At 51.7% G+C, this 12,978-nt stretch overlaps 1 protein-coding gene across 1 annotated transcript; it reads right to left on the minus strand.

Annotated features, from left to right (window-relative positions):
- Positions 1-181: 181 nt before the first annotated feature.
- LOC115547766 (gamma-glutamylaminecyclotransferase) lies at positions 182-3,400 on the minus strand. Its single transcript, XM_030362204.1, has 2 exons — positions 3,183-3,400; positions 182-2,522 (listed from the first exon to the last, which is right to left on the minus strand). The coding sequence occupies exon 2, from the start codon at positions 2,477-2,479 to the stop codon at positions 1,997-1,999; it is 483 nt and encodes a 160-aa protein (XP_030218064.1). The 5' UTR covers positions 2,480-2,522; positions 3,183-3,400; the 3' UTR covers positions 182-1,996.
- Between the last annotated feature and the right edge of the window lie 9,578 nt (positions 3,401-12,978).

Raw genomic sequence — 12,978 nt, forward strand, 5'->3', positions numbered from 1 at the left:
TATATTACCCACGCGTTAGAAGGCCAAACTTACTCGAAGTCATTGTTTACAACTGAACCATTTAAATGACCTAGAGATGATCAGAGTCAGAATGTGTGAGGTTTACATTGCCTCCTAATGCCTTGTGAATATTTTAATTGGGTAACCAGTACTTCACACAAGTGATTACAGCACAACAGGATTTATAACCAGTGGAATGTTTAATTTATTTGGGGGGCTACACATACAGAAAAACCAGATGAAAAATTAAATTAAATTTCTCCTGTATATCAGAATCAAATCACACCCTCAATGTCTTAAAAGCATACTTTCAAATCAACAAATATGAACTTGTCTGTTCGGTTTAAATACACCTCTATAAATCACTGTGATTCTGATTTATTTGTCACCTATTTTGAAAACGATTTCCCGCAAAATCCCATTTGATTGGTTGAAGTCCTGTGTGTACTCAGGTAATACACTACATGTACATAACGATGATTGAGGTAGACCATTATGGCATTTCACATATTGATGGGTTCAGAGTGGATTTTACAATGTGATTCTGGATGTACATGCATTAAAATGCATTTTAAATGCCTGTAACTTGTTTAGGAGTCCGGTACGTTAACTTTGGTCATCCTTAGAGGAACAAACATTTAGAAATTCCAAAATATAATTTATGTTTGCATCCATGTTTCTTTCGTGCCAGACATTGGACTTCAAATATGGTGGCTGTCCTGTACTCTACTGCTCGATAGAGAAACCATGGTTGCAGTTTAAATCCACCAGTCAACTGAAGCTTCGATTCAGGAAATTCTTCATTAATGAATCCTTTTTAAATTAAAATGAAAAAGTTCAAAGCCCATAATATATCTAAAAAGTGAGGCGGGCACCTTGTTTGATAGCGCTACAGCTGACACACGCACACGCACACACACACACACACACACACACACACACCTTCTAGATTGTAGTTGTTTCAAGCTTTTAAAAAATATATTTTACTGTCACACACACAAACACGCACAATGTGCAAGCAAGGTTTTACAAGCTTGTCTTTTCTGGTGTATTTAAGATTATTATACGGTAAATCCCAGTTGGCTCATTGGGAGTAAGGCCTCTCTCAAAAACGACAGATTTAGATATGGTAGGTTGGCTGCCTCTATATGCATGATTGCAAACCATTATTGGTTTATTAATTGGTTAGTAATGGTTAATTAATTATTATCCAATGCATTTATCTGGTCAACGTTTTACATTATAACAAAGTAGAGGTATATTCTTTTCTATCCAATTTCACCACTCTGATCAAGGAGCAGAGAAGAGTCCAGTACACTCCACGGTTGATCCCCCCCACACACACACACATTACATGTTTACGTACACAGACACACACACACACACACACACACACACACATTACATACTGTACATACATAAGTACACACACACACACACACACACACACACACACACACACACACACACACACACACACACACACACACACAGAAGGAGCAGAGAGGAGTCCATGTTTGAATCCCTTCGACCTGGACCATATGGCTGAACAATTTGGGGTGATAATCTAATTGGGATTATTCCGACCAATATTGCGATTTAGCAAACGATTTTTCTTTTTAAAGTTCCTTTATATTCTGTAATACTCAGTAAACAATCAATAAATCATTCTACAGTATGACCAACATAACATTGGAAGCCGTCAACATATAAACTGCTCTTTCCCTTAGTGTTGAGATGAATTGATATAACTATATTATAACTATTGAAAAAAGTAAAATTGTAAAAGAAAAAGTAAAACATTCGTTTTTTTTAATCAAAGCCTTCCTGATTTGCAAATCGCGTTCCATTACATTGCGAATGCGGTATGAATTTGATTAATCAATCAGCACTAGTACATACTACACATCACAAAGTATATGAAGGTGTGTGCGTGGGGGGTGTGTGTGTGTGTGTGTGGGGGGGGGGGTTACAAAACAGGGGGGCATGCCTAATTTCATTGCCTTGACTCGCGGTCAACGTACACCAGCCCGTGTTCCCCGTGCGCGTCGTAGCTCTCGTGGGTGGGCAGCGCACGCCACTCTGGCTCGAACGTGGTCGTGCTGTACATGTGCGCCTCCACCGTGTCCCCCTCGGGCGGAATGTCCTCATTGGACGACTCCGGCCACGCCCCCTTCTCCCATCGCTCCACCTCCAGCCGGACCACCGTCCGCTGGTACATGGCGGGAACGCACTCGAAGGCGTCCAGGAAGCCGAGCATGCGCTCGTCCACGCGGTAGACCTCCCCCCACACCCGCACCCCCTCCCCGGGGAGGTTCATGAGGTAGGGGATGTGGTTGTCCCCGGCGATGACCAGCGGATAGCGGTCCAGGGTGCGGGCGGGGGCCAGGAAGTGGGCGTGGCCGTTGGCGGGGTCCAACATGCGGTGGTGGTTGGGCTGGCCCTGCTTCAGGGTGCCGTAGACGAAGACCCTCGCCATGAGGAGCAGGGGCCTGGCGGGGGGCCGCAGGGTGGGAGTTGATCTGTGAAGGGGGGGAGGGGTTAGGCTTCTGCTGGGGGGGGTGTGTGTGTGTGCGTATGCTTCTGCTGAGTGTGTGTGTTTGTGTATAGTTGATTAAATCCTTAGCATTTATTATATATTAGCTGTGTGTGTGTGTTTGTGTATGGGTGTGAGGTTACCGTTAAACCCTTAACATTTATTATAGATATTAACCGTAGATGTACAGTACTGTGTGTGTGTGTTTGTGCTGTGTGTGTGTGTGTGTGTGTGTGCGCGTGCATGCTTCTGCTGTGTGTGTGTGTGTGTGTGCGTATTTGTGTGTGGTTGATGTTAAACCGACAGCATTTTTATTATATTAGCTGTGTGTGTGTTTGACATTAAACCCTTTTCATATATATCAGCTGTGTGTGTGTGTGTGTGTGTGTGTGTGTGTGTGTGTGTGTGTGTGTGTGTGTGTGTGTGTGTGTGTGTGTGTGTGTGTGTGTGTGTGTGTGTGTGTGTGTGTGTGTGATATTATACCCTTAATATTTACAGCCCTAATGCAACATGCTGCCAGCCAGGATACAGAGATTATAAAAAAGTATGTGATTTGGAACGCAGCGATAATGCAACATGCTGTCAACCCATGGACCTATTAAAGAATATGTTATCAGCCATGGTGCAAAGGTAAAAGGTTTTTTACCTAGTATATATAGTGGAGATTCCGGGCTGCGTCTTCTTCCCTTTCTTCTTCTCCGTCCTCTTCTTCAGTCAGAGCGCCTAGGGACAGTGCATACTTCCGCTTAGCGGCCAAGTCTGGTATTGCATCCGTTTTAGCGGGCTGTGGAAGGGTCCAAAAATTCATGGAGCCCAAGTAGATATCGCCGTTCACTCCAATACAAGTGGGGAACAGGAATGTGTCCCCGCAAAAAAATTAGGGCTATCAATCAAAGGCTCATAATTATATCAAGCGTTTTATTAGCCGTTTTATGCATTTATTTTTTTGCTGTAGATGGAGGGGTGGGCAGCTGAAAGGAGTCGTAGAGAAACGGACCTATAAAAAAAGTGCACGGCTCCATTAACTTCTCGTGTTCGAGGTTTTTCCTTTTACTTAACATGAATGGCGTTGAACACGGGTATACAAAACACGAATATCTTTAAAATAGCTGGAACAGGCACGGACGTATTGATTACCTGAATGATTATGGGAGACCTACATAATTCTCATAATTTTGTTAATAGTCTGATATTATCATTTCAGTTGCGTTGGTATTTCATTTTCATTTGCTTGTTTAGCTATGCATGACAGTTAACAATGTCGGTGTGTTACAATTCATTATTACAATTCATTATTTAGGTAGGCTACTCCAACTTCGTTGCTGGTCGATATGTAACCATTTACTTTTATATAAATTATCGATTGCATTTTTCGTAAATAGTGAGTTGGAAGGAATCTGTTTCTTAAGCAATAACATTGAACTCTATTTTTCTAGGCCTACATATGTTTACTACGTTGTTGGTGTTATTAGGAGCAATCTTACATATTGTGGCGAATATCAAAAGCAGAGGCGTGCTATATTCTTTCAGTGACTTTATTGAAAATCCCAGTACACCGTTACCACAACAAAGCTCAACGAGCACCCCGTAACCACAACAAAGCTCAACCGTCTTTTTAACTCCTCCCCTAACTTCCGCACCGCAAAACATGATGGGAACACATCAACCAATAGCAGTCGTTTAACACAACAAACAAAACCCCGGCGCTACATTGCCGCCCACCAGAATGTCGCCTGTCCTCAGCCGACAACAAAGTCCTGATAGCGACGGGGAGGCCGCCGCCGCCTGTGAGGCCGTCGCATGCCCCAACCCCCCACTGTCTGTTCGAGTCGGAGGACTCGTCGGTGTGAGTGGAGCCATGCTGGGTGAGCTGGGTGTGTCGGGAAGTCCGGCCGCCAGGGGGCGGTAGGGTGCCAAGCGGTCTCTGTGTAGCACCACCACCCGCCCACGGGCACACATCTTCACCCAATACACAACATCAGAAAGTTGTTCCAGCACCTCACCGGGCCCCACCCACTGGCTGGTCAGTTTGGGGGAGACCCCCTTTTTCCGGGTTGGGTTGTAGACCCACACCCTCTCCCCAGGCATGAAGGAGCGGCCCTGGCAACGGAGGTCATACCCCCGCTTTTGTCGTGCCCCCGCCTGTTCCTGACGCTGCCTGGCAAACTTGTGAGCCTCTGAGCCCCCTAATTGTGGCTGGCGTGCACCCCGTGCTTTCTTGCACCATGCGTCTGCACAGCTCAGTAAAGACTTGAGCCTCAGTGTTCTGCTCCTGATCGCTGTGCAGTTCTTGAGGTGCCCCGAACCGACAGAACATCTCACACACCAGACGCTCGGCTGTGGTCATCGCACTCTGGTCGGGGACCGCATACGCCTCCGGCCACTTAGTGAAATAGTCCATGGCCACGAGGACGTAGCGGTTCCCATTGTCTGGGATGGGGAATGGGCCCAGGATGTCCACCCCTACACGCTCCATAGGGGCCCCCATCTGATATTGCTGCAAAGGGGCATGGGAACGTCCAGTCGGCCCCTTCTTAGCAGTGCAGGAGTCACAGCAGTGAATGAAAAGCTCTGTCTCCTTCCTGCAACCAGGCCAGTAAAAACGCTGGCGCAGAGTTGAGGGTCTTGGCCACCCCGTTGTGTCCTGCCCCCACCGTACCATGGACCGCATGTAGCACCCATTGGTGCCAGTCCTTGGGCTACAGTAACTGCCACACATCTCTCCCCCAACCTGGCGCACCCAGACCGTGTAAAGCAGTCCATCACACCGTGCCAGGGTGGCCCACTCTGAGTAGTAGGTCTTTGTTTCCACAGACAAGGCAGAGACAGCCTGCTACGGGGGGGGAATGCCTGGTTGTCAACCCACTGTCCCACCCTGGCCAGTGTGGGGTCACTGTCCTGTGCCGCCTGCCACTCCTGGTCTTCTATTGCAGTCAGCCAACCTTCACCTTGCCCGACCTGTCCCGTAGCAGCTACCTGGAGAGTAGCTCCATCTCGCTCCTCCTGGCGTTCACAGTGTCTGCTGTCCTCACAGGGGCGTCGAGACAGGGCATCTGCATCGCTGTGCAGACGCCCAGCTCAGTGTTGGACTTCAAAATTGGAGTCCTGTAGGGCCTCGATCCACCGGGCCACCTGACCCTCAGGCTCCTTGAAGCTGAGCAACCAGGTCAGGGACGCGTGGTCCGTCCGGAGAAGGAACCGCTGGCCGTAGAGGTAGGGGCTAAAGTGTTTGAACGCCTCAACCACCGCCAGGAGCTCACGTCGGGTGACGCAGTAGTTGTGCTCTGGGCGAGACAAGGAGCGACTGTAGTAAGCCACCACCCTCTCGCCCCCTGCTCCCTCCTGCCCCCAGTCCCACGTCACTAGCATCCGTGTCCATTATGAAGCTGCGGCCAGGGTCAGGAAGGGCCAGGATGGGTGCAGTTGTCAGAGCAGCATGGAGCTGGGCGAAGGCGGCTGCACAGTTTTCCTCCCAGCTGACCTCCCTCCCCTTGTCCGTGAGGCGGTGCAGGGGGGCGGCAATTGATGCAAATTCACGGACGAACTATCGACATTTCGGGGGATGGGCCAATTCCTCACCGCCTCCACCTTGGCAGGGTCCGTAGCCACGCCTTCTGACCCCACCACATGGCCCAGGAACCTGGTCTCGCGATGCAGTAGGTTGCACTTTTTGGGGTGTAGGCGCAGGCCTGCACCCCGAATGGCTTGGAAGACCTGGCGGAGGTTCTGCATGGCCAGCTCGAAGTCCCTGGCGTGGACCAGAAGGTCATCAAGGTAGACCACGCACTGTTTTCCATGGACGTGAGCCAGAACCCTCTCCATAAGTCTCTTGAACGTGGCGGGAGCATTGCAGAGACCAAAGGGCATCACCCTGAACTGCCAGATCCCTTGGCCGATGGTGAATGCCGTCTTGGGACTTGCATCTGGTGCCAGCTCCACCTGCCAGTAGCCGCTCTGCAGGTCTAGTGAGCTGAACCACTGAGACCCTGCGACTTTGTCCAAGGCGTCATCTATGCGGGGCAAGGGATAAGGCTATGGCGGTGGCTATGGAGGCGGCGATGGTGCGGCGCCTTGTGAACACAGCTGGGCTCGTGTACACCCTATCTTCCCCCCTTGAGGGCGCTGGAGGGTCAGCGTCTCCGTGCCAAGGTGAATGGTGTTCCTCGACACATCCACCCTAGCCCCCCAACGAGTCAGTAGATCCAGCCCGATGATGCAGGGGTGTAGAATTACGGCCACCCAAAACTTGTGGGTGGTTTCGGTGTTCCCCATCATAACTGGCAGCGGGATTTTCCCCAGCATCCCAGCTAGTTCTCCGGTCACTGTTCAGATTTTACAGTCGGTGGGCGTCCAACCTGTCTCTGGAAGCACCCCTGGGCGCACAATGGAGATGGTGGAGCCCGTGTCCAGGAGGGCCCAGCAGGGGTGTCCCTTGATGGAACAGAGGAGGTAAAGGCCTACCTCCTCGGTCGGTTGGACGGGTGGCAGTCTCCCCAGGGTGCCTACCCGCATTAGTTTCCCGACTGTGGGGCTCTATGGTGTTTTGGTGCAGGGGGCGAGGCAGTCCGGGGCCCAGGGCCCCACCTCTCCACAGCGCCAGCACAGGTCGTTGAAACGGCGTTCCCGGGACCCGTGGGTTGGTCGACGTCGGTCTGGTCGAGTTGGCGACGGATGAGCCTGGGAGACGACCCTTCCCTCGACGTTCCCTTCTTCATCGCTGACGTCGGCCCGGCACACCTGGGGACCTGGTCGTTTGCATGGGGTCATAACAGCCTCCACCCTCTCTGCTTCATCCAGCGCAGCGTTGAGGCTGGACGGTGCCATGATGCGAAGGTGTTCTTTCAGTCTCTCTGGTGTAAGGCCATGGATGAAGGCGCCCAGGGCTAGCTCCTCAAGGGCTGCTTCCTCAAACGTGGGGTAGCCCCGACATGCATAGAAGCGCACATCTGCGGCATAAGTACCCAGCATCTCACCCTCTTGGCGGCGCCGGCGGGTCAGCTGGTCCCGCATGATGTCCTTTGAAACCCGTTTGCCATAGCGTCAGTTCCAACGCAGCCGCCAGTATCGCGTAGTCTAGTCTCTCGATGGGCGTAAGGTTGAGCAAGATCTGCTGCGCCTTCCCCTCTAGTGCTAGAGCAACGTGGGCAGCAGTGGCTTGGTTGTTCCACTGGTTATTCGCTGCAGCCAGTCCAACTTGCGCTAGGTATGGCTCCAGGGCTGTAATGCCGGCGTATCGTGGGAGCTTGAAGGTATCCCGTGGTGCTGGGCTAGCGATGGGCATGCTGGCAGCAGCGGCCGGTAAGCGTCTCCGTGCCGAAGTGAATGGTGTTCCTCGACACATCCACCCTAGCCCCCCAACGAGTCAGTAGATCCAGCCCGATGATGCAGGGGTGTAGAATTACGGCCACCCAAAACTTGTGGGTGGTTTCGGTGTTCCCCATCATAACTGGCAGCGGGATTTTCCCCAGCATCCCAGCTAGTTCTCCGGTCACTGTTCAGATTTTACAGTCGGTGGGCGTCCAACCTGTCTCTGGAAGCACCCCTGGGCGCACAATGGAGATGGTGGAGCCCGTGTCCAGGAGGGCCCAGCAGGGGTGTCCCTTGATGGAACAGAGGAGGTAAAGGCCTACCTCCTCGGTCGGTTGGACGGGTGGCAGTCTCCCCAGGGTGCCTACCCGCATTAGTTTCCCGACTGTGGGGCTCTATGGTGTTTTGGTGCAGGGGCGAGGCAGTCCGGGGCCCAGGGCCCCACCTCTCCACAGCGCCAGCACAGGTCGTTGAAACGGCGTTCCCGGGACCCGTGGGTTGGTCGACGTCGGTCTGGTCGAGTTGGCGACGGATGAGCCTGGGAGACGACCCTTCCCTCGACGTTCCCTTCTTCATCGCTGACGTCGGCCCGGCACACCTGGGGACCTGGTCGTTTGCATGGGGTCATAACAGCCTCCACCCTCTCTGCTTCATCCAGCGCAGCGTTGAGGCTGGACGGTGCCATGATGCGAAGGTGTTCTTTCAGTCTCTCTGGTGTAAGGCCATGGATGAAGGCGCCCAGGGCTAGCTCCTCAAGGGCTGCTTCCTCAAACGTGGGGTAGCCCCGACATGCATAGAAGCGCACATCTGCGGCATAAGTACCCAGCATCTCACCCTCTTGGCGGCGCCGGCGGGTCAGCTGGTCCCGCATGATGTCCTTTGAAACCCGTTTGCCATAGCGTCAGTTCCAACGCAGCCGCCAGTATCGCGTAGTCTAGTCTCTCGATGGGCGTAAGGTTGAGCAAGATCTGCTGCGCCTTCCCCTCTAGTGCTAGAGCAACGTGGGCAGCAGTGGCTTGGTTGTTCCACTGGTTATTCGCTGCAGCCAGTCCAACTTGCGCTAGGTATGGCTCCAGGGCTGTAATGCCGGCGTATCGTGGGAGCTTGAAGGTGTCCCGTGGTGCTGGGCTAGCGATGGGCATGCTGGCAGCAGCGGCCGGTAAGCGAGGCAATCGGCGGCGTCCTCCCGGCGGCGAGCTCTCCGCATCGGTCCGCGATGTCCTCTCCACGGCGGCGGTGAGCAGCAGCGGTAAGCTCTCAGCTCCGGTCAGCGGCGTCCTCCTGACGGCGGTGGTCAGCGACGCCCTTTCCTCGGCGGTGTAGGTCAGTGGTGGCAGTCTCTCTGCGCTAGTCACTCGTCGGCGGTCAGCATGCTCAACTTCGGCTGACACCCGTCTTGCATGGCGGCGGGGAGCACTGGCACCGTCGGGTCGATCACCAATCTCCGCAGGAAGATCTTCGCCGAGACGCTGAAGAAGAACATCAATCTCGTGGATTTTCTTCGCTAAATAGCTTCTTGACATCGCCATCTTCGTAGGGGGTAGTCGTTTTATAGAATCCCACTGCTGACACCAATGTGGCGAATATCAAAAGCAGAGGCGTGCTATATTCTTTCATTGACTTTATTAAAAATACTGAGTACACCGTAACCACAACAAAGCTCAACGAGCACCCCGTAACCACAACAATGCTCAACCGTCTTTTTAACTCCTCCCCTAACTTCTGCACCGCAAAACATGATGGGAACACATCAACCAATAGCAGAAACCGAAACCATTTTTTTTTTGGAAGTCATGGCTACCAGAGAAGACGCTGGCGTTGTTTGTTCGCCGCTTCTCTGCCCACGATCTTTTTAAAATTTTGTGACTGTTAAAATAGTTTTTCCTGTGATTTTGCACTTTTAGTATTTACATTTTTTAACAAGCTATTGTTACGAGCCCTAACCATTTTAAGGGACATTGACCCTAAGACTCACCGGCGTTGTTAGCGGGGTAGCTAGGCACCTAGCTGCTTCCAGCTGGCAATCTTTGCCCCACCGGGAAAGAGCCCTCTGGTACCAAACATCTACTTCGCCTTGCCGGACAACTTTCCTCCCTTCCACCACCTTCCAGTACCTGGAGTTATCGCTTGTCTGGCCAGCAGCATCCCTCCTTGTGTCTGCACCAGGTTGTGACTTTACCAGACTGACACCGGCTGCCATTCTCCAGTGAATTCGCCGTAACCTGGTCGTAACCTGGTCGAAGACTCTGGGTAACTACTGTCTCATCAGAATACCAGATGAGATTCGGAAGAGAGGACGCTGGCGCGCTTGTCTGCCGCTTCTCGCTCTGAAAAACTTTGTTTACGTTCTTTATTTTCTCGGCTAATCTACCTGTCTACCTGGATCTTCCTCGAACTAACAACCACGGTGGTGCTAGGCTACTGCTCCAGAGCCCCTCTCAGTGTTCTGTGCAGTGCGTTAGCTTGGACACCTACCGGCCAGTGTCGAAGGACTCTGCGCGACAGGATCCAACGCCGTAACCTGGTCGAAGGTAAACCCGTAAGAATCTCCACCTGTACCGGTGGGGATGCTTCGGCCCTCTGCCCTGGCCAAGACCGCTGCCTTCACATCAAACAAATCCTGCTCCCATCCTGTGGACATCTTCCATCGCCGCTCAGCTGAGGGTAGAGATCCGGGGCAGGTGTCCACCTGTCCTCAGCCTCAGCCATGGCACTTCGCTACTCATCCTTGCAGCTCCGCCAGCTCATTCCCCAAATTCCTCCTTCCACCGAACTCATCACCACTCTAAAAAATTCTTGACTTCTCCTCCGTCCCCGTTACATTCATCAAGGGTCCCGCCGCAAGTTTATGTACAGTTCCACCGCTAAAAACTTCAACCCAGCGCTGTGGTCTGACAGCAGCTCACCCACCGGCTCCCGCGCTTCCTCTCCGCGTCATCACAGCAACACACGTCATCAGAACGCAACCAGAGTGAACACCTTCAACCTCCGTCCAATTCCTACTTCCGCCCCATCAATTTCAGAACAAAGCACCGAAAAATCGCCCTCTTCAACACAAGATCCCTCAACAATAAAAGTCTCATTCTCAATGAATTCATCATCGACCAACAACTTGACCTCCTGTGCCTTAATGAAACATGGCAAAAAACCCTGGATTATTTTTCACTAAACCAAACCACCTCTGCTGGATATTCCTAACTGGACAACCCACGCTCTGAGGGCAGAAGAGGGGGCATTGCTGTCATCTACCAACAAGACCTCCAACCTCGCCCTCTCACCATCCCTGCTGCTCCATCTTTTGAACACCTGGCTTTTAAATTACCCGGCCCAAAACCTCTCATCATTGCAATCATCTACCGCCCCCCCAAACCCAATCCATCATTTCTACCAGAACTCTCTGAATTCATCACCGCACTCTCCTCAATCTCACCATCTGTTTTACTTCTCGGTGATTTCAACCTACACATTGACTCCCCGGACTGTAAAAATGCCATGGACTTTCTGGACCTTATCAACTGCCTCGGCTTCACACAACACATCAACTTTCCCACCCACAACCGTGGACACATCTTAGACCTAGTTTGCTCCAATGGCCTCCACATCCACAATATTTCCAGCACTGACCTCTCCATATCTGACCACCTGGCCATCACACTTGTCGTTGACACTCCCGCCCCCCAACTCAAACAGGACCGCACAATAACTTTCCGCAACATTAAATCCATCTGCCCAGTCTCTCTCTCCACCTGCATTTCAAACACTCTTTCCAGCCTCACCTTTCCTGCAAATCCAACCCCCATGGACCTCGTCAACATCTACAACAGCACACTGTCTTCATCCCTCAACAAACTGGCCCCCCTGCAAACCAAAACTGTTACCTTTACTCACTCGGCTCCCTGGTTCACCCCGGAACTTCACAAATTAAAAAAACAACTGCGACAACTAGAACGACTCCACAAGAAAACCGGTCTCACAGTACACGCCCTGGCATACAAAGAGCACACAAACCTCTACAAATCAGCACTAAACAAAGCCCGTTCAGTATACTACTCTGGCATCATTCACCCTGGATCCTCCAACCCACCCACCCTGTTTTCCACCATAAATAAACTCCTCAAGCCCCCCGACAACATTTCATCCTCATTCACCCCGGAGAAATGCAACAACCTCATTTCATTTTTCAACTCCAAAATAGAAAACATCCACAACCAGCTTGCAACCTCCTCTGCCTCCACCCCAGTCCCCAAACCCACACCGCCTTCAACCTCAGACCACCGGCTCTCTATCTTCTCACCGATAACCACTGCAGACCTCTCCAAAATACTCTCCACCATGAAATCATCCACCTCCCCCCCGGACCCCATGCCCTCTGAACTCGTCAAAGCCTGTTTTACCTCTGTCGCCCCACTGATCACTGACACCATCAACTCCTCCCTTACCTCTGGCACTGTCCCCCCACTTCTTAAACTTGCTGCAATCACCCCTCTCCTTAAAAAACCTGGTCTTGACACTGACGACCCCAATAATTTCAGACCCATCTCCAACCTCACATTCATCTCAAAATGACTGGAAAGAGCCATCGCAACTCAACTCAAGACTAACCTCCTCTCCAATAACCTATATGAAACATTCCAATCCGGCTTTAGAACCCACCACAGCACTGAAACAGCACTAATCAAAGTCACAAACGATCTCCTACTCTTTGATTCCGGCTCCCTCACCATTCTTCTCCTCCTGGACCTCAGTGCTGCCTTCGACACCGTCAACCACTCCATTCTCCTCAGTCGCCTGAAATCCTTAGGCATCACCGACTCCGCCCTCTCCTGGTTCAACTCATACCTGTCAGAAAGATTTCACTATATCGCCATAAACAACCACAAATCCCACACCACCCCTGTCTCACACGGAGTCCCCGAAGGCTCAGTGCTTGGCCCCATCCTCTTCATCCTCTATATGCTCCCACTTGGCCACATCATCCGCCGCCATGGACTTCACTTTCACTGCTATGCGGACGACACTCAACTCTACATCACCACCAAAACCATCACTCCAGCTATTCTCTCCACCCTCACCAACTGCCTCACCGACATAAAAACCTGGTTGAACCACAACTTCCTCAAACTCAACAGCAATAA

The sequence above is a fragment of the Gadus morhua genome, chromosome 7 (genome assembly GCF_902167405.1).
Source record: "Gadus morhua chromosome 7, gadMor3.0, whole genome shotgun sequence".
In the NCBI taxonomy this organism is placed as follows: domain Eukaryota; kingdom Metazoa; phylum Chordata; class Actinopteri; order Gadiformes; family Gadidae; genus Gadus; species Gadus morhua.

Excerpts from the sequence above, each read along its gene's own strand:
- LOC115547766 (XM_030362204.1), bottom strand. The coding sequence starts at position 2,479 with ATGGCGAGGGTCTTCGTCTACGGCACCCTGAAGCAGGGCCAGCCCAAC.